Genomic DNA, 18,769 nt, shown 5'->3' with positions numbered 1-18,769 from the left:
GACAAAATCTAAATTCTTGCAAAACCTGAAAAATCGTCAATGCTATTTTCGTATGTTTTTGTAGGTTCACATTAAAATATTTCATAGTTCTGTGAGGGCCATGTTCCCGTTTGGGTACGGACCTGATCAGATATATTCTAATCTGAAAAACTTTCTGACAGAAATCAGTAGCATGAACATGATTAGGCCATTCTAAATTCGATGTGGGCAAACAAAATGATAAAAACCAAGTAATCTATCAACGGAATTATTACTTTATTGATTCTTCATGAGTGATTGATAAGGTCGCTACTCTTTGACAGCTTATATATGGTTGGCAGACTTCGATGTTTTTAGTATTCGAAGTAGGCAAGTGAAAACTCCCCATTGCACTGTGAAGAAAATAAACCGAAGATGTCAGATAATTTTGTGAAACTGAATAATGGCCGATTCATGCCTTTGATTGGACTGGGCACAGGTGGTGTAAGTATAATAACAAAATCTGTAAAATATGTTTTCTCCACCACATGCAAAGTACACTCACCGGCAATAAAACGGACACCCAGGTCGCTTCCCTGCAAGGCGTTATGTGTGCTGCCCTACTCTAAGCGGATTTTAATAGCAAATTTTCAATGGCAACTTGTACCACCGCCGTAGATTTAGGCAACACACATAATGCCTTGTAGAGAAGCGAGAATTTCAGGATCTAGTTATTCCATCATTATTGCCGCTGACTGTACCTCCTTGACTCTTACTAGATTTTTTTTCTGTTCTGGCATTTCCTTTAAGTCTCCGATGTTATATTGAAATGGCGTGAACGATAAGTAGCTCGGGCCATGATGACGTCAGATACAAATGAGGGGAAGATGGTTGATTTCAATGATTTGGTTTATTTTACTTCACTTTTCTGCCCCTTTTGGCTTATCGTGATGATGAGGATGAGTGATGATATGATGAAGGAACACTTACAAAGAACACCCAGGAAGGCTAACTTGAACTGGACAAAGTTGGGTCCAAACCACTTGCGTCTCCATCGGGTATAGAACTCGGGAGTAGTGTTGCCCACGAGACGAGACTTTGGCCTGTCTCGTCTCGTGGAAATGCTGTGAAATACTGTCTCGTCTCGAAAATATTAGTTTGTCTCAGGACACATGATCAATCTCGTCTCGTCTCGAATTTTTAAAAGCCTGTCCCGTCTCGTCCCGTGGGCTACACTACTCGGGAGAGTCCGATGTAGCCAAAATCTATTATCCCGATTGACTCTGGTGTGGGACGGTTTAGCTACAAGGAATTATTGTTCCATTCATATTTACTTTTGCAGCACTTGCGTCCGTAAGACGTTATTACTTTTCCGGTGCTTGCGTCAGTAACACGTTACTCTGACTTCCTAGGATGTAATGATTTTGCTGATTTAATTTTACAGCTTGATCCTGACACACAGTACAACTCACTGATGGTGGCTCTGAGATCTGGCTACAGACTCATTGACACTGCGTACATGTACAAGAATGAAGACATCGTTGGACGAGCAGTGAAGGACTGGATAAGCTCCGGAGGAAAGAGAGAGGAACTCTTCATAACAACAAAGGTAAATCCAGAGTTTGGACACATTTTCTATGAGTCGCAGTGGTGCAGACGGTAGGGTACCTAATTGCCACGTGGGAGACCTGAGTTCAATCTAAGTGGGTGGTTGATTTCAAGTGAGAATTTCTCAATCAATGTCCTTGTATGGAACATTGTGGCTCTGATAAGTGACGGGCACGGGGCAACCCTGTAAAGGTGGCCAGAGTGTGGTACTGATCACATCACATCCACAAATAGCCAATATCGTGAATGGGTTGGCCCTACCTCCATATGCAATGCATGTAGGGAGTAAGCCTTACCTGTACTTTTACCAGAATTTGCTATGTTTACGTTATAATTACGAAAGTTTTTTTTTTTTTTACTTAAATGGTATTCTCTGTGCCTGACATAAACATCAAGCATAATGCTACTAATCAAACATATTGTGAAAATCAGTTATCCAATGTAATTATGATGAAAGGTGAATAAACATCTATCCTAATTTAATCACCCCATTAGAAACCATAGTTCTAATTCTGTGGCAGGGGCGGCGCCCGAGTGTTGCGATGCCCTTCATTTTCTTCCGCAACCCCTTCAGCGCCCCTCTTCAAAACTTATTTTCAACCTAATGAAATGTTATACTACGTTATGCTATTAAAACAATGTCGTCACTGTGAGCGTAGAATTTTAGGTATTGAAGTGATACCGCTATTATTGTATTCAACAAGCAATCCATTGGTCTTGAAAAAAAAACTATATAATTTGCTTTAATTTACTTCGCCTTTTGTGCCACTTTTGGCTAATTTGCGAAGATGGGGATCAGTGATGATAGAATGAAATTCATGAATGGACACTCGTAAACATCCATGCCCGGGCCCGAGGCCGGGATTCGAACCCGGGACCCCTGGCGTTGTAGCGCGAGGTTCTGAAAGAGTTGAGTTGGTGTTTTTAAGTTCACTTTATGCACAGTAAGGCTAATCGGGACTGGACCTACAGTTTATAGTGGGATCCGAACTATTATGTGCCTTCGCCGGGAATCGAACCCTGGGCCCCTTGATTACAAAGCTACGACGCTGAGATTCTGAAAGACAAATCGCATTTACTTTCCTGTAGTGGCGGCGATCTATGCAAATATCAGCGGCTGTTGTATCTCTTTCATCACCATTGTTGTTAAGAATTGTTTGTACTTTTGTTCATTCCGGTAGCGTTTACGATAATTGCCTTAAGCTCAGTGTGAGTTGTTTCATGTTTTTAAACATTTTTCTTTAGCATTATTGCATTATTGATAAAAAACAGTTTTATTTTTCGCCTACTTGTTCATCCTCTATTCTCAAAATCGCACAGCAACAAAAAATTTAGTTGCTTTCAGTAGATCATCGGGTTGTGTCAGCGAAATTATTTAACATGAATTGTATGGTGATGGATGTTTTATTTTCAGTTGTTGTTGTTGTTGTTGTTTATGCACACTTCTATGTTAGGGAAGCGGTCTGATAATTACATGAGACTGACTACTGATTTCGTATTTTTCGTACGTGTTATTTTATTTGCAAATAGTAGAACAGGTTGCATAGCGATTTTCTTTTACCCAACGCACACTGAACACTCAGCAGTGGTCCCTCATATCTGTGCATCGTAAAAAATTACAGACAAGCAAAGAACTGTTTATCAACAAAATGTTAGATGTTTATGGAAATGATTGAATGACAGAATCCAGTTTCTATTTAAATAGTGGGCTCAAGCCTGAACTTAGCACCAACGCCAAAGTACAGGGCTAGCATAAATGATTCATTCGTTTTGAAAAGGCTATATTTTCAAAAGTATTACACGTACACACATGAAAGATATATGAAAAGAACCACAAACTCACCAAGTTTATGCACCCTCTACAAATGTTCGATATGTGCCCCTTTGGTTACACGACACACGCCCAGACGATACTCGAGCTCATTCCATACATTTTGTAGAATAGTCCTGTCAATGGTCTGCACTGCAGCTCTGATGCGTTCTTTGAGCTCGACTAAGGATTGCGATAGTGGGGGTACGTAAACAAGGTCCTTAACGTACCCCCACAGGAAGAAGTCGCAGGGCGTTAAATCAGGAGATCTGGGAGGCAGAGGAACAAAGCTAGGTCATCCTCACAAATACGCCCAATCCAGCGATGCGGAAGTTCATCGTTTAGGTAGTCACGAACTGGGATGTTCCAATGAGGGTGTGCCCCGTCTTGTTGGAAGACAAAATCCCTGAAGTCAGCACTGAGTTGGGGGAATAACCACAACTGCAACATATCCAGGTAACATTTACCGGTCACAGTTTGCTCAGCTAAGAAAAACGGCCCATACATCTTCCTTTGTGACGCTGCACAGAAAACGTTCACCTTTAGCGAATCTCTTTCAATTGTCACGACATCTTCCTGTGGGGGGTACGTTAAGGACCTTGTTTACGTACCCCCACTACCGCAATCCTTAGTCGAGCTCAAAGAACGCATCAGTGCTGCAGTGCAGACCATTGACAGGACTATTCTACAAAATGTATGGAATCAGCTCGAGTATCGTCTGGACGTGTGTCGTGTAACCAAAGGGGCACATATCGAACATTTGTAGAGGGTGTATAAACTTGGTGAGTTTGTGGTTCTTTTCATATATCTTTCATGTGTGTACGTGTAATACTTTTGAAAATATAGCCTTTTCAAAACGAATGAATCATTTATGCTAGCCCTGTATTTTCAATTCAATTTCAATTTTAAGATTTGTGTAACAACAGCAACAATAATAAGGGTAAAATATAAGTTCCTGGAAAGATATGAAATGTTACTCTGCCCCCCCGCCCCAACACCCCTCCGTAGAAAAAATCCTGCGGGAGGCTTTGCACTCATGTTTGATGTTCTCTATATTTTGAACATCGCACCCCCTAAATTTCATTCTGCACCGCCAGATGATTAATTCTGGCGCCGATGCTGTAATCTGTGGTTAAGGAACCACAGTTCCACAAGTTGAATCTTTTCCTACACTGTCAGGTCAGGAAAGGTTAGAGAGTGACAGAAAAATACACTTTCCACGTGTCTCCCTAAATGGAGAGGGAAGCTATGCAGTGGCGAAGCCTCTTAAGAGGCCCGCAGGCGAATTTTCTTTTTCCAGTCAACTTGTGAATGCGGTTTCATTTCTTGCTCTCTGATTGGCTGTTGGAAAGTTACGGTGCTGTGATTGTGAGAATGTCTTATTTCCTATTTTTAGCGTAAATTTTCTGCTTTCTAATGTAATCTAACCTAACCTAACGTACAGCGCAAACAAGAAATTCTCACAACAGCCAATCAGAGAGGAAGAAATGAAACCGGATTCACAAGTTGACTGGAAAAAGAAAATGCGCGGCCCGGAGGCCTGATATATTCGACTATTACAGATTATTTTATTACTTATAATTTCATTAAACGACGCCTTAGTACAAGAAAACTGAAATTCTAGGCGTTACGATAATTTCCACAAACTTCCACCCCTGCCAGAGGTTCTATCGTCACATGTCGAGCCACTTCATCGAGGACCCTAGCTGGTCTTATAACATTCTATGTGATTCATGCGGGAAAGCATAATTTCAGGGGCGCATTTGCCCGAAATGGACACAGTGAGTCCGGCCTCACGCAGTGATGCCAACCCTAGCATAATTGTGCTACACGTAGTACAATTTGAACTTTCTTCGCACCTAGCACCCTGTTTTTGAGATAATGGTAAAATATAACATCATCTATAAACATGCGCCCCTGGGAGACAGATAAATTGAATTCAGAGGAATACATTTTGAAAAAAATAAATTTAAAGAAAATCCCAGATCTTGTTTGTTTCAAACAAGAGGTAGCATGCCGATCCAGCCACATCTGGTGCACCGTCTTCTTTTCATCTTTTCTTTATATTTCCTCACTTAGCTCACGAGGAACATTTGATTGAAGGAAATTGCTAGAAAGTTGGGGTCACAGATAAAACAAGCCGCCGCCTTTTGTAGTCGTCGAATTTTCTCAAACTTTTTCAAGCGTTATATTGAACCAATTATATTGGTTAAACCATTGTAATTAATTTAATGAGGGAAATTACCAATATTGTTTAATTAATCAACAACGCATGTTCACATCACAACTGCCCCCTCAAAATAGATGCATAAAATGTACTTAAGACCTAAGTCATCCGAGCACAATTTAGTTGCATTTAGCAAAATTTAAGAGATTAATCAGCACACTTTTTTCTGATTGGGAGGTTGGCAACGCTGGACACACGGTACAAACTGGGCTTCACATCAGTTTCTTGTCCAGCGCGGACTGTCCAACGAGGGGAGGGGGAAGGTGATGGTAGAAAGGCAAAGACAACTTGTTCCGAGAGCGAAAAAAATTTTCACACTGTTCTGCGTTTTCGTTAGTTTCTCGATTTACTCCTGTTGCGTTGTTGTTTTATTGTTATATTTTGTCTTGTTCTTTTATGTTCTTGGCTTATTGTGCCACTTTTGACTAATTTGCGAAGATGGGGAAGAGTGTTGATATGATGAAATTGATGAATGGACACTCAGAAACATCCATGTCCAGGACGAGATTCGAACCCAGGGCCCCTGGCGTCGTAGCGCGATGTGCTAACCACTCCGCCACGGGGGTCGGCTTTAATTGTTGTGAGCGTGAAGTGAGCAAGGGGAATAATGACTTGTATTAATCTGGAATGCTACAAAAACAAGCATAAAAGCCTATTATCGGGCATAGGAAGAAAGATGGGGCATCGGAACATTGAGGACTGCCACTCGAATGACATCTAAAGCACCAATTTACAATAAAATCAAGAAATACGATTTACTAACTAACTAACTCCCTAGCCTTCTTAAACCCGAAGGTTCATGGCTGCAGCAACACAGGCCTTCCATCTTTCCCTATCTTGAGCAAGTTCTATATACTCTTTTCCATCCCTACCGATTTCCCTTAGGTCCATCTCAACGTTGTCCCTCCATCTTCGTCTTGGCCTTCCTACAGGTCTCTTACCATCAGGTTTCCCAACAAGAAACCTGTAAGCTCCTCTTTCGTCTACCATTAGTGCCACATGGCCTGCCCACCTAAGTCTTCTTGATTTAATTATTCTAATAATATCTGGACATGAATACAAATTATGTAGTTCTAAATTATGTAACCTTCTCCACTCACCTGTCTCCTCATCCCTTTTAGGTCCAAAGATTTTCCTAAGGATCTTATTTTCAAATACTCTCAATTTATGTTCCTCTTTCAATGTAAGGGACCAAGTTTCACATCCATATAATACTACAGGCAAAATTACTGTTTTACGATTTAGGAGTTACTCTTCAGGTACGTTGATAGATGCAAGAATATGTTGTTACATTTTCAAAAATAACTTTAAAGGTTTATATTTTAAAAAAGTTACACCCATAACAACACGAGCTCACACGCCTGTTCCTACCCTTCCAGCGACACCAAGGTTCGCCACTGGAGTATGAAAAAAAGAGCCTGTTCGCCTTGAAATTTGACAAGTATGAAACAATGCTTTCAAATGCTAAGTTGACCGAATGCATCCTCATGATTTACCCTTCAGATAAACTATGCAAATGCACCTGTTCTCTAGCTGAACATAAATGTGAATGTAGAAATAACAAATAAGTAAAAAAATAAGAATGAATGAGTTAAAAATCTTTGGGTGCTTCACCACATATGGCCATTTTGCACCCTTCAATGTACGAGGCGCATCCAGAAAGTAAGTTTCCCTATTTTTTCCCGTGAAAGTAAACATAATGAGCCGTTTAAATTGCGCATGCGCAGCAGAGCTAAGACGTATCAATCATATGCCAGGCGGACAGATCCCGCCCGGCGCCAGTAGCGAGGCAGCACTGGTCCGAAGTGGAAGCTCGTATTCCTTCTCCCGCTGCATACCAGTAGCGAGGCAGCAATGGTCCGAAATGGAAGCTCGTATTCCTTCTCCCGCCGCATGCGAGGTTCGGTCGGTGATAAAGTTCCTGAATGCACAAAGCATTGCGCCAATTGACATTCATCGTCAGCTCTGTGAGGTCTATGGGTCGAACATTATGAGTAAGCAGATGGTGTGTCGTTGGTGTCGGCAGTTTTCGGAAGGTCGTCAAAGTGTCCATGATGAAGAGCGCAGTGGGCGTCTGTCCCTCATCACTGATGATCTGGTTGAGCTGGTGCGGCAGTGCATCGTAGAGAACAGTCGCTTCACGATTACGGAGTTGAGTAGCTTTTTTCCGATTGTCACGCAGCGCCTGCTGTTCAAAAAATTGTGGCAGGTGGGTGCCGAAAAACCTGACACCCGAACACAAAATGAAACGTTCAGGAGCAGCACTGACATTCCTGCAATGGTACCATGATGAGAGCGATGATTTCCTCGACAGGATCGTCACGGGCGATGAGACGTGGATTTCGCACTTCACCCCGGAAACCAAGCAGCAGTCAATGCATTGGCGGCATAGTGGATCTCCGGTCAAGAAGAAATTCAAACAGACGCTGTCGGTACAGAAAGTGATGTGCACCGTGTTTTGGGACAGGAAGGGCATTTTGCTCATTGACTTCCTCCCCAGAGATGAAACGGTGAACGCTGACCATTACTGTGAAACACTAAGGAAATTGCGACGTGCCATTCAAAACAAGAGGCGTGGCATGCTTACTGTAGGTGTTGTGCTCCTCCATGACAATGCTCGTCCACATACGGCTCGGCGCACAGCAGCTGTTTTGACGGAATTTGGCTGGGAGTTGTTTGATCATCCACCTTACAGTCCTGATCTGGCTCCCAGCGATTTTCACGTTTTCTTGCACCTCAAGAAATTCCTGTCCTCCGGTGAGCGTTTTGGCAACGTCGAAGAGCTGAAGACGTCTGTCACACGCTGGTTCCATTCACAGGCGGCAGAGTTCTACGACAGTGGGATCCAAAAGTAGATACCACGATACGACAAGTGTCTCAATTCTGGTGGTTGCTATGTTGAAAAATAGCTGAACCTTTGCTGTACCTGTTTGCCAATAAATGGTTTCCTGAAACTGCGTGGTTTTTTTTTAAAAAAAATAGGGAAACTTACTTTCTGGATGCGCCTCGTATACGGGGGGAAATCTTCTTATCTAAAATCCTTACCTAAGAGTTAGAAAAGGGGTGTTGTAAAGGTACCTGAACTGGAGATACACAACACATTAAAATGGTAAGATACACAAAAAATTTCCTCAGAGACAATGGAAAAGGCCCACTCTTCTCAGAAAGCTAAAAACATTAGTTAAAACTATCATCATCTCCCAACATTGATGATAAAACACTTGGAAGGTCAAAGCTCTGTCTGTGGAAACTAAAATCGGTATATCCGAGAAGGATGTACCAACCTTTTAGAACATTACACACGGCACAGCAGAGGATCCAGCACTTGCAGCAAATAATGATGCATGAGACGGCTGTGTCCAATTCGAAGCTGAGTTAAAATGACCTCTTCTCAACAGGAGGGGCTTGATAGCGCAAAGCTAAAAATACAGTTTTTTTTCATTTTGGATATATACTTGGATATGGAGTATACGAGTATCTCGTATATGTAGGAAACTCTAGTCGAAGTGAAATATCTCATTAGGAGGGGAGGTAAGAGATACTCAGAGATAGACAGTCCAGCAAATGAACCAAGATAATTTGTCCAATTCAAAATTAGTCAATAACCTGCCAAAAACCCATCGCTTGTAAAATAGTGACTTGGTAACATTTGTTCTGACAGTTCACTAATTTTGACCCCTGTAGCATTTGAAAACTAACATTTTTTTCCTTGCAGTTGCCACAGATTGGCAATAGAGCAAGCGATGTGGAGAAGTTTCTGAAAATATCTCTGAAGAACCTTCAAGTGGACTATGTTGATCTCTACCTCATCCACTGGCCATTCGGTTTCCAGAATATGGACGACAGCAACATCATGCCCCTGAATGAAGACGGATCTGCAAAATTAGATAAGGACACTGATCTCGAGTCACTGTGGAAGGTACGTTATTATCCTCATGCAAAAAAATATTCTCGAATAGAAAACTGTATACTTTAATTCTAGATTTAAGAAATGAAAATTCTAAAATTCCTTGCATTTTTAATTCACTTCTTAAAAAATTGTATAATTCAAATTTATAAGTTTTATAAAGAAAAACATTATGTTCAGAAATTGTGAACTTTAAACTATTTCAGAAGAAAAATTAATATTGCCATTTAACATCATAAGATAATGACAACAGGGAAAAATACATCTGTATCTTATTAATATATTTCAACTTATGCTTAATAGAGACACAAATCTAATAATAGTAATTAATTCTTCTCTATAAGCATTTGCATTTTCCATTCTGTTATTTTACATCACTTTTCTGCCATTTCTGACTAATCACGACGATGGGGATGAGTGATGATTTGAAGAAACTGATGAAGGGCCACTCACAAAGAACAAACTTGCCCAGACCAGAGCCTGAACTAGGAACTTCAGTGGTGAGATCGAAGGTCAATCACTTACCATGCCCAGTTGGCTCTTTGTAAACAGATGGATTACTCTGTTTTACCTATTCCAATGCATTTATCTATTAGTATGAGCACATATCTATTTCCAGGGGATGGAAAAGCAGGTGGATGCACGAAGAGCCAAATCCATTGGAATATCAAACTTCAACCCGGAGCAAGTGGAAAGAATAATGAAAATTGCCAGGATCCCTCCAGTTACTAACCAAGTGGAATACCACATTTACTTCCAGCAAAAAGAACTGGTTCCAGTGTGTGCAAAACATAACATTGTCATTACTGCATATTCCCCTCTTGGATCTCCAGGAGCCAAGGAATTAATCAAAAAAATAAATGGCCAGTGAGTAAAGCATTTTCATAATTTTAATAACAATAATGACAAAAACTTAAATTGCTAATGACTTATGTAGGATGTCCACTTTTCCTTACTGAAGTGAAAAGAGTTTCCTGAAACAAGGTATCACAGAAATTCATTTCATAAGTGAAAAAATAATAATTGGTGTTTTCAATACTTACAGACCAGTGCCATGGACCCTGCCCAACTTGATGGAGAATGAGGTGGCGAAGCAAATTGCAAAGACTCATGGGAAAACGTCATCGCAGATCCTTCTACGTTTTATCATTCAAAATGGCATCATAGCTATTCCCAGAAGTAGCAATCCTGAAAGGATTAAATCAAACTTGCAGGTAAGAATTGCTTAGATATGAGATTCATTTGTATTTAAATTTGTAACTTCAAAAATCATATTGCTACGTAATGAATGCTATGAACACAAACTCAAAATGCGAATGTAGTTATGTGAAACTGGACTCATTCAAATATTAAGTTTACAAAATGCAACCTGACAGTAATTGTGAACTGAAAATGGACAGATGTGATCATAGTGTTACTGGAGGGTAAAAATGGAAATGGGACATGCAAGTACAGCTGAGATAAATCTAATGGTGAAAATTAGCTCCTTATACACTGAGGTTATTGTTCATAATTGTAAGTAACTAAAAGTTGTTGTTTTTTATGATGTTAAAATAATAGATATTCTGGAAGTAACATTGTGCAACTGCATAAAGCTGTACCATGGATGGATTAAGGGAGGGGGTGGAGGGGGGGGGGGTCATTGCTGATCCGCAAGACATCTAAAACTAGCAATAAATTATAATTAACAAGAGCATAATTATTAATCTGCCCATCTTTTAATAAATATTAATAATACTCTGTGGTGCAACAGCCCTTGAGGACCAAGGCATACCAACCGACTGCCTCACTCCTACATGCGTCAGCAGAGGTGGGAGATCATCCAACAGGTTACGGGGTGACATGCAGTCAGCACGATGATCCTCCAGTTGTTGTTATAGGTTTCCGCTGACTGGCTTACACTAACTCCCCAATTCACTCACGATAATGGGTAGCCACTGGTCCAATACACTGAACGAAATCTCAGGAGAAAAGTTGGTAAGATCCCCCCCCATCCCCTGAGACTCAAACAAGCATGCATCCTGGAGCCTGAGCCCCAAGCCTGATGCCTTAGACCAGGCATGTCCAACGCGTCGATCGCAGGGCATTTTTTGGTCGATCGCAGTTATCTATTGTAATTATTATACGAATATACATTATTTGAATTCATCTTCTATAATGTATAATGGCTGAGTAGGTACAAATTTTTGCGAAGATTAACGATTAATAGTAGCTCACTGCCTGTTGTGACAATAAAAATAGATCACTACTTGATTGAAGTTGGACATGCCTGCCTTAGACCACATGGCCACAGTGCATGAGTTACGTCATCACTAGAGCCCAGATTTTAGGCAAAATGCCTATTCGTTTCCGACGCTGGTAGACAAAAATTGAACACAAAAGTACACCGATCCGAAGGTTCTTAACATTCTGAACAATACTTTATGTTGCCTTTTTTTGCCTATTTGACCTTATGCTGCCTTTTTCAAACATTTTTGCCTCTTTTGTCATTCCAACAAGGCATTATGTTGCCTTTTTTGCCTATTTCACCTTACGCTGCCTTTTTTGTCATTCCAACAAGGCATTATGTTGCCTTTTTGCCTATTTCACCTTATGCCGCTTTTTTCAAACATTTTTGCCTTTTTTGCCATTCCGACAAGGCATTATGTTGCCTTTTTTTTGCCTATTTCACCTTACGCTGCCTTTTTCAAACATTTTTGCCTCTTTTGTCATTCCAACATGGAATTTTATAAAATTATATTTCTCTTCTTCTATTTGATTTCGTTTTTCAATAACCCTTGTTATTCAAATTATTATATGTAAATACATTTTTAAAGATTTAAGAAGAATTTAAGTCCTTCTCTTCAATTTTTAATGCCTCTTCTTCAATTTTCACTGCCTCTTTCTGAAACTTGACTGCCTTTTTTTCAATTTTTCGTTGCCTTTTTGCCTGCCATTTTTAATACTTTTCAGTGCCTGAACATCCGGGCTCTAGTCATCACCCACATGAATGTATAAAAGTACATTTAAATCACCACTTAACATAAAAGCAAAGGCTGTTGTATGAACTGAGGTTCTTATAGGTAACCTTAGGTTATCAATAGGGCTCGGAAGTTGAGGAAAAATCCTTTTTTTCCCCTAGTGTCCGAAGACGAGGCCCAACATAATATATGTTCATTTTGGGTCATTGTTGGCCAGAAAAAGGTGGGTGTTATTTGTCCTTTTTTGCCTTTTTCGGCTTTTTTGAGTTACTGGTCCTTTTTTTAGCATGTTTTTTAGGTCTTAACGGCTTTCTTTTGCAACTTCACCTTCTTTCAACTACATTTTTACTGCCCATTCTCAATTCGAATCATCATCAGTTCATCACCTCTTAAACATCCTTTCTGTAGTAAAGAAATAAAAGAAACAAAGATTTTTGAACCATCCCTGAAACAAGAGAAAAACATTTTTGGACAACTGAAGCAGGTAAGGTACAAGGTCCTTTAACCGTAACTTGTCTCGAAAGTCGCGCTGTAAGTGGCAACGTTCTCTTGTTTTGAACCTTTCAGTTTTTTCGCACTGTGTGTTCCATACCACCAGAATTTTGTATCTTTTTTTATTCATTAAATATGTAATTAAAACTGAATTTATTAATTAATTTGGATCACATTTATACGTCCTTTTTTCCGTTTTTAGGTCCTTTTTTAAAAATATTTTTAGGTCTTTTTTTTGGAATTTACAGGTCTTCAACTTCCGAGCCCTAGTTATCATGCTTCAAAAGGTAAAAGAGTATTTTTATCCATTTATCGTCTGACTATTTCAACACTTCTTTTTAATTCTTTAATTCCTGGGATTCTATGATGAAGGATCCAGAAAAGGGCCCAAAATGCTGATTAAATGAGTTGAAACTGGGCACTGGTAGTACAAGGTTTTCTTGTTTTTAGATATTTTATATTAGTTAAATTATCTCCAGTGGTTATCGGACAATTCAAGAACTGTGTAAGAACCATTGAACCAATACCGATGTAGATGTATCAACATGGACCAATACCAGTGGTATCGGCATCAGAATGTATCAGTTGGATAATATTTTACTTGCACCAGTTTAGCCCTAGTAAAAACATCATCCTATCTCCATGAGAAAAGGTTGAGAGATCGCACTGAGCTGAATTTATTATTAAATCATCAACTATACTCGATAGTATTTGTTAAAATACACTTTTTTCTTCTTCAGATATTTGATTTCTCATTAACGTCTGCAGAAATGGATAAATTAAGAGCCCTCGATGTGAACACACGGCATATTCAAGTGACGGATTTCATGCCCGGGTAAGTTCCTTGATTCAACAAAGTTTCATTATACTTGGGTCGATTAGATAAGAATGAGACTCACCTGATTTGGACATGCAGATCCCATAGCAGAAGCCTGAGATGTTTCTGGCATGCTGAATGTATTCTTCTCTTACCTCAATACATCGATGCCATTTGTCTGCAAAATTCGTAAGTGCCCCGTGGAACTTGTTTTTTGGGGTGGACAGCCTGCTGTAAGGACTCAGCATCGGTGAATTTCTTTCATGATATCGAACACGGTGTAATTAGAGTGCAAGGTCTGGTAAGTATGAAGGATGTTTGAGAATGGTATACCTGAGTTCCTGTAGGTTTTTTTCCTAATCTGTGCAGACATATGGAGCCTGGCATTATCATGTAAAAAAATGGGTTTGGTCCATTTCCCTAGCTAATGTGTTTGGTCCATTTGCTAAATTCTCTAAGAAAGACAACGGAGCTGGTCACAGTATCTGCAACTGTAGATCTTTTTGTCATGCGGGAGCCATTCCAGCAACAGGATGCCACCAGCATACAGATGCCAGCCGTCTCCCACATGCGAAACCTGGTTTGAGTATTTTTTGCTGCTGGCTGTTGTGCTTCCATTGAACTGATTGCTGCTTCATAAGGGGTGTCGAATAGCTGAAGAAAAACTCAGCCTACATGTCCAAATGATTGCAAAAACCCTCTGGATCTCAGTCATGGAGTTCCAGGAGCCTACTGGACTCGTCAACACTTTTGTTGCTCAGTGATCTCTTGTGGCACCCATTGAGCACAGACCTTTCTCATTTTCAAATCTTTCATGATGATGTCATGCTTCCCCACCCCGTTACATACTGCAACTGTTCGAGTGTAACCAGCGGAAAACATGAAACACACATGCAACCTTTCAAAACTGGGGAAGCACGGTGCCAAAACTGGGGAAGGGAGGCAAGGACTGTTTACTTTCCCTTGGTAGATAAGGTTTAGCATAGTACGGGGGCAAAAATAGCAAAAAGCGGGGAGCAACTACACCCTGATCGCTGCCTCTGATTAACATAAATTACTGACTGAAATGAAATTATATGTGAAGTATATAACTTTAGATTGACATCCATTTTTCAGGGAGACTGTCCCCCCTTGCCCTCCCCTTAGACGTCCATGATGATATGTATTAAGTCTTATACTCCAAGATCGTGGTCATACAGTGCAAACATTCAGATACAGGTTACAGTTTTATTGAACTATGTAGTGAAATACAAAATGAAATTACCCTTGTCTTTCAAAACAATTTTTGAACCTTTTCAATGTAACCAATGGAGGTACTACAAAATACATAGTCCCTTCCGTCTGCTACTTCAGGACAAAACGCAAAGTGCACAGCAACTTCATCTTCGTTAAAATCCTTTCTACCGCACTATCCCCAACAACGAACTATAAAATTTCTTGGTGAACATTGGGCATCTTCCTAACAGTTTTTTTTTTTTAAAAAAAAAAGCCTGGAATGGTACGTATACTAGACATGTTACGTGGAACAAATACATAGAACGTGTTAACAAGAAAACTACCCTTCACGTTACAACTCGCATTAACTACAATTTCCTGATACCTTACCTTTGAAAGCAGCTGAAATTTTTTATTCAGTGCGATGAACAACAAGCAGGAGGAAAATAAACAACTCACATTCAGCTATAGGCAATTATCGAAAACCAAACCGACCACTTGAAGAAACAAACTAAGAAATATTCATAACAACAATGCTGACAAAATTAAAAATGGCCGCTGCTCTTTATAGAGGCTGCTGCCAGTACAGGAAAGTATGTGTATTGGCATCTCTTTCAGTGCTTGCCTGTTGCAATAATAAGGGTTTAGTGTTTTTAGTGGAACGTAGAGGGTGCTGAAGGAGGTGCAGAAGAAAATTAAGGGGTGTGCAAGCACCCCCTTGTGCCCCCTTGGCGCCGCTCCTGAGTGTAACATGTCTATCATGTTGAATGATGTCGGAAAGTTTCTCGATGATGGACAGAATTCGAGATTTTTTTTGGATGTCCTGGACTGACTTCCTTTGTCACACACTCACCCCTATCCTTGAAAACCTGCACCCAACAAAATACAGCTGCATGATTACGAGCATCATTTCCACACAGTGACATTTCACAATCTTTGTATGTTGTTATATCCTCTTTTCACAAAACAGGTTGTTCACTGTTGTCTGTGATTGGGAGTTTATCCAGAAACTTCCATTTTGGGAGGGGGGGGGGGTGTAAGTCCAAACTTATGCATGTAAGGGTAAATTTTAAGCTAAAATGACCTTAAATTGGGCCTCTGAAAAAAAAAAAATCATGGGGATGTTGATGATTTAGGGGGGGGACATGTGGATAAATTACTGTCTGTGATAGTCTTGTTCCATGATGACAGAACAGCAAGAAAGTACCTGACTTGTCCACGTTACACCCAACACTTCGGCAGAATACCAACCTCCCCACGGTGCCAACTCATGTGAAAACTTTATACTTCCGTTTTGCAACAGGCGAAGGTTCACTAGTTATGTGAACTACAGCCACTTTTACTCTAACATGAAACATGTTCCATTCACACTGTCAGTCTCATTCTTTTCTGACCCAGTTGAATATATCTTGTTGAAATTCATTTCTTGCCCAATGATGAGTTTAGAAATGAACCATGACATGTGCTGCATGGAAACATTAAGTGAAAATCAGCAATCAATGCATAGCGTAACTAGGAGTTAATTTTGCAGGGGGTCCAAGTTGATAGATTCTTATGTAAAATTATTTACTTATAAATGAAATTAAGAATTCCAATGTTTAATGGGAATTTCCATTGGGGAGGGAGGTTAGTTGTGAATCGATAAGCACAATTAACACGGAATTGTTTATAATTTTAAAAACAAAGTAGCTTGTAACTAACCTAGGAACTTTTCTCTCAATTTAGTTGTTTAGTGAGAGTTGTTTATGATATATGGGTCAGCAAAATCGACAATATATAAATTTGCACATTTTGATTGCTGAACAAGTTACGTCGGTGAATATCTAAAAGGATGGATTTATATTTTAGTTTAGTTCTTCATATGAGGAAGACCCTGATAATTTTTTTTAATAAACTGCCTTGGTCAGCAAATTTACTTCATTTAATATGGAAACAAGGCTTAATTGTGTTACCATATTTTAGCAGTTCAAAGTTCAAACCTGCAATTGTGAGGAAGTGCTCAATGATATTTCGTTTAGGGCTGATCTGATACCACTTTGAACCGGTACCCACCAATACTGATACGGATGCTTGAAAATTATAATAAGTAAAAGTTGTCCAAAATTTTGATTAATATTAGCATACAAACATTCCACTCCAATTACATGCATCAATTTACAAACATCTTTCCTTTAAAATATTCAAGAATTACATTAAAATATTAAAAAACATTTTACATAATTACAAAATCCAGTTTTTCGCATGATACTGGTGCATAATAAAGAGGTGCTTCAGATTTTGCATAACTTCTAGGATAATTGGACTCTGCAAGAATGTTGCATGAAATTTGTGTGGACCCAGTGAAAGACCAAAATGCAGGAAAAGTATCAGTTGATATTTGTAAATAAATTCCGATATTAATTCAGGTTTCAGCTCATCCCTTATGCCATTCATCATTGTGTGATGATAGCTTTAACAAAAGCCATAGGCATCTCCTTACATTTCCAAACTTTCAACCTTTCCTCAAATTATCGCAATGGCTACACTTTGAGAATGTTTAATATACTGTTGTTTTTAATTGATCATGAAACCAAAAATCAATTATGAAAATTGCAGCAAGTGAAAAGTTGTAGCGCAGTCTACGATTACAGCATTTTGCAAATTACTTCTATTTTTCAAAGCACTAGTTTTTAATTTAAAGCATAGTTAAAAGGTCAATGGAGGTCTAGTGCCGATGCCTTTTCTTCATAACAAAGCAGTTGATGTAACTACCAAAAGATGGCATTAAAAGCAATGCAGAGGAAGAAAGAAATTGCTTGCATTAACATTCTATATTTTATGTTACAATATATTCTTCTCTCTCTTTCAGATGTGAAAATCACCCAGAATATCCCTTCAAATAAATTATGAGGTACACAGTATGTTGACACAAAGAATGTTAAATATTTGGTATTTTTGTGTGGCTGCAAACTGTAGAATTTTATGTAATAAATGATTGAGCCTAGAGCAGTAAACTGATGTTTTGTCCAACAATTTTCCCTCCCCTTCTCTCTCATGTGTGTACACACACACACATACACATACACCAGTGGCATATTCTGAAAATTTGTCCTGGCTTACAATTATTTTTTATTGTACATATTTATTACATATTAATTAGACACAATTGAAAACATACCAATGCAGGCATGCAAGTAAAACAAAAATAGAAGCCTGACAACTTCAAATTTTCCGGCAATTTCTATACACATGACAAAACGTTGGTTTACAGGCGGTAAACCAGATAACATGGGAGAATACGCCACTGATACACATGCAGATAATACAAGAAGACAGAAACTAAAAAAAACACCATCATGATAATGTAAAGAAGGAACGAGTTACACACTACTAAAAAAATGCATCACAAATATCTAAGGATTAAAATATGTGCTAAGTTTTTATGAATATAAAAGAGAAGGAAGTAGATTACATACAAGACAAGAAAGAAATTACCGTATATTTGACCAAAACGTAAGAATAGTATAGGAAAGTGTGAATATAAACATGTACAGAAAGAATTTAAAGCATGAATGTAATAATAATAACTAGGTCCCGGGACTTTTATGTCCTATGAAACTGTAAAATATGTATGTAATTATGTCATATAAATTGGAAAATATGTCATGACTAATTACAAATATGTCAGAAAAATGCAGAAATATTCCCAGTCAAGTCAAAAATATGTACAACAGTACTCTCGAATTTCTCCCATACCCGATAGAGTAGAGTAGGGGCTGTAATGTACCGAATGTTA

The 18,769-nt window shown here is 39.1% G+C and overlaps 1 protein-coding gene across 1 annotated transcript; it reads left to right on the top strand.

Moving 5' to 3' along the window:
- Positions 1-333: 333 nt before the first annotated feature.
- Positions 334-17,976, top strand: LOC145992749 (1,5-anhydro-D-fructose reductase-like). Its single transcript, XM_083129137.1, has 7 exons — positions 334-462; positions 1,403-1,567; positions 9,319-9,522; positions 10,130-10,377; positions 10,556-10,724; positions 13,703-13,797; positions 17,843-17,976. The coding sequence occupies exons 1-7, from the start codon at positions 394-396 to the stop codon at positions 17,874-17,876; spliced, it is 984 nt and encodes a 327-aa protein (XP_082985263.1). The 5' UTR covers positions 334-393; the 3' UTR covers positions 17,877-17,976.
- Positions 17,977-18,769: the final 793 nt, after the last annotated feature.

This window comes from Lepisma saccharinum, chromosome 9, assembly GCF_977018435.1.
Source record: "Lepisma saccharinum chromosome 9, izLepSacc3.1, whole genome shotgun sequence".
Lineage (NCBI taxonomy): Eukaryota > Metazoa > Arthropoda > Insecta > Zygentoma > Lepismatidae > Lepisma > Lepisma saccharinum.
This window is presented reverse-complemented; position numbering and strand designations above follow the sequence as displayed.

What these genes read in the sequence shown, in the direction of transcription:
- LOC145992749 (XM_083129137.1), top strand. Translation starts at nt 394, where the DNA reads ATGTCAGATAATTTTGTGAAACTGAATAATGGCCGATTCATGCCTTTG. An exon ending in ATCAAAAAAATAAATGGCCA is followed by an intron (nt 10,378 to 10,555) that starts GTGAGTAAAGCA and finishes CAATACTTACAG; the next exon opens with ACCAGTGCCATGGACCCTGC. An exon ending in GTGACGGATTTCATGCCCGG is followed by an intron (nt 13,798 to 17,842) that starts GTAAGTTCCTTG and finishes TCTCTCTTTCAG; the next exon opens with ATGTGAAAATCACCCAGAAT.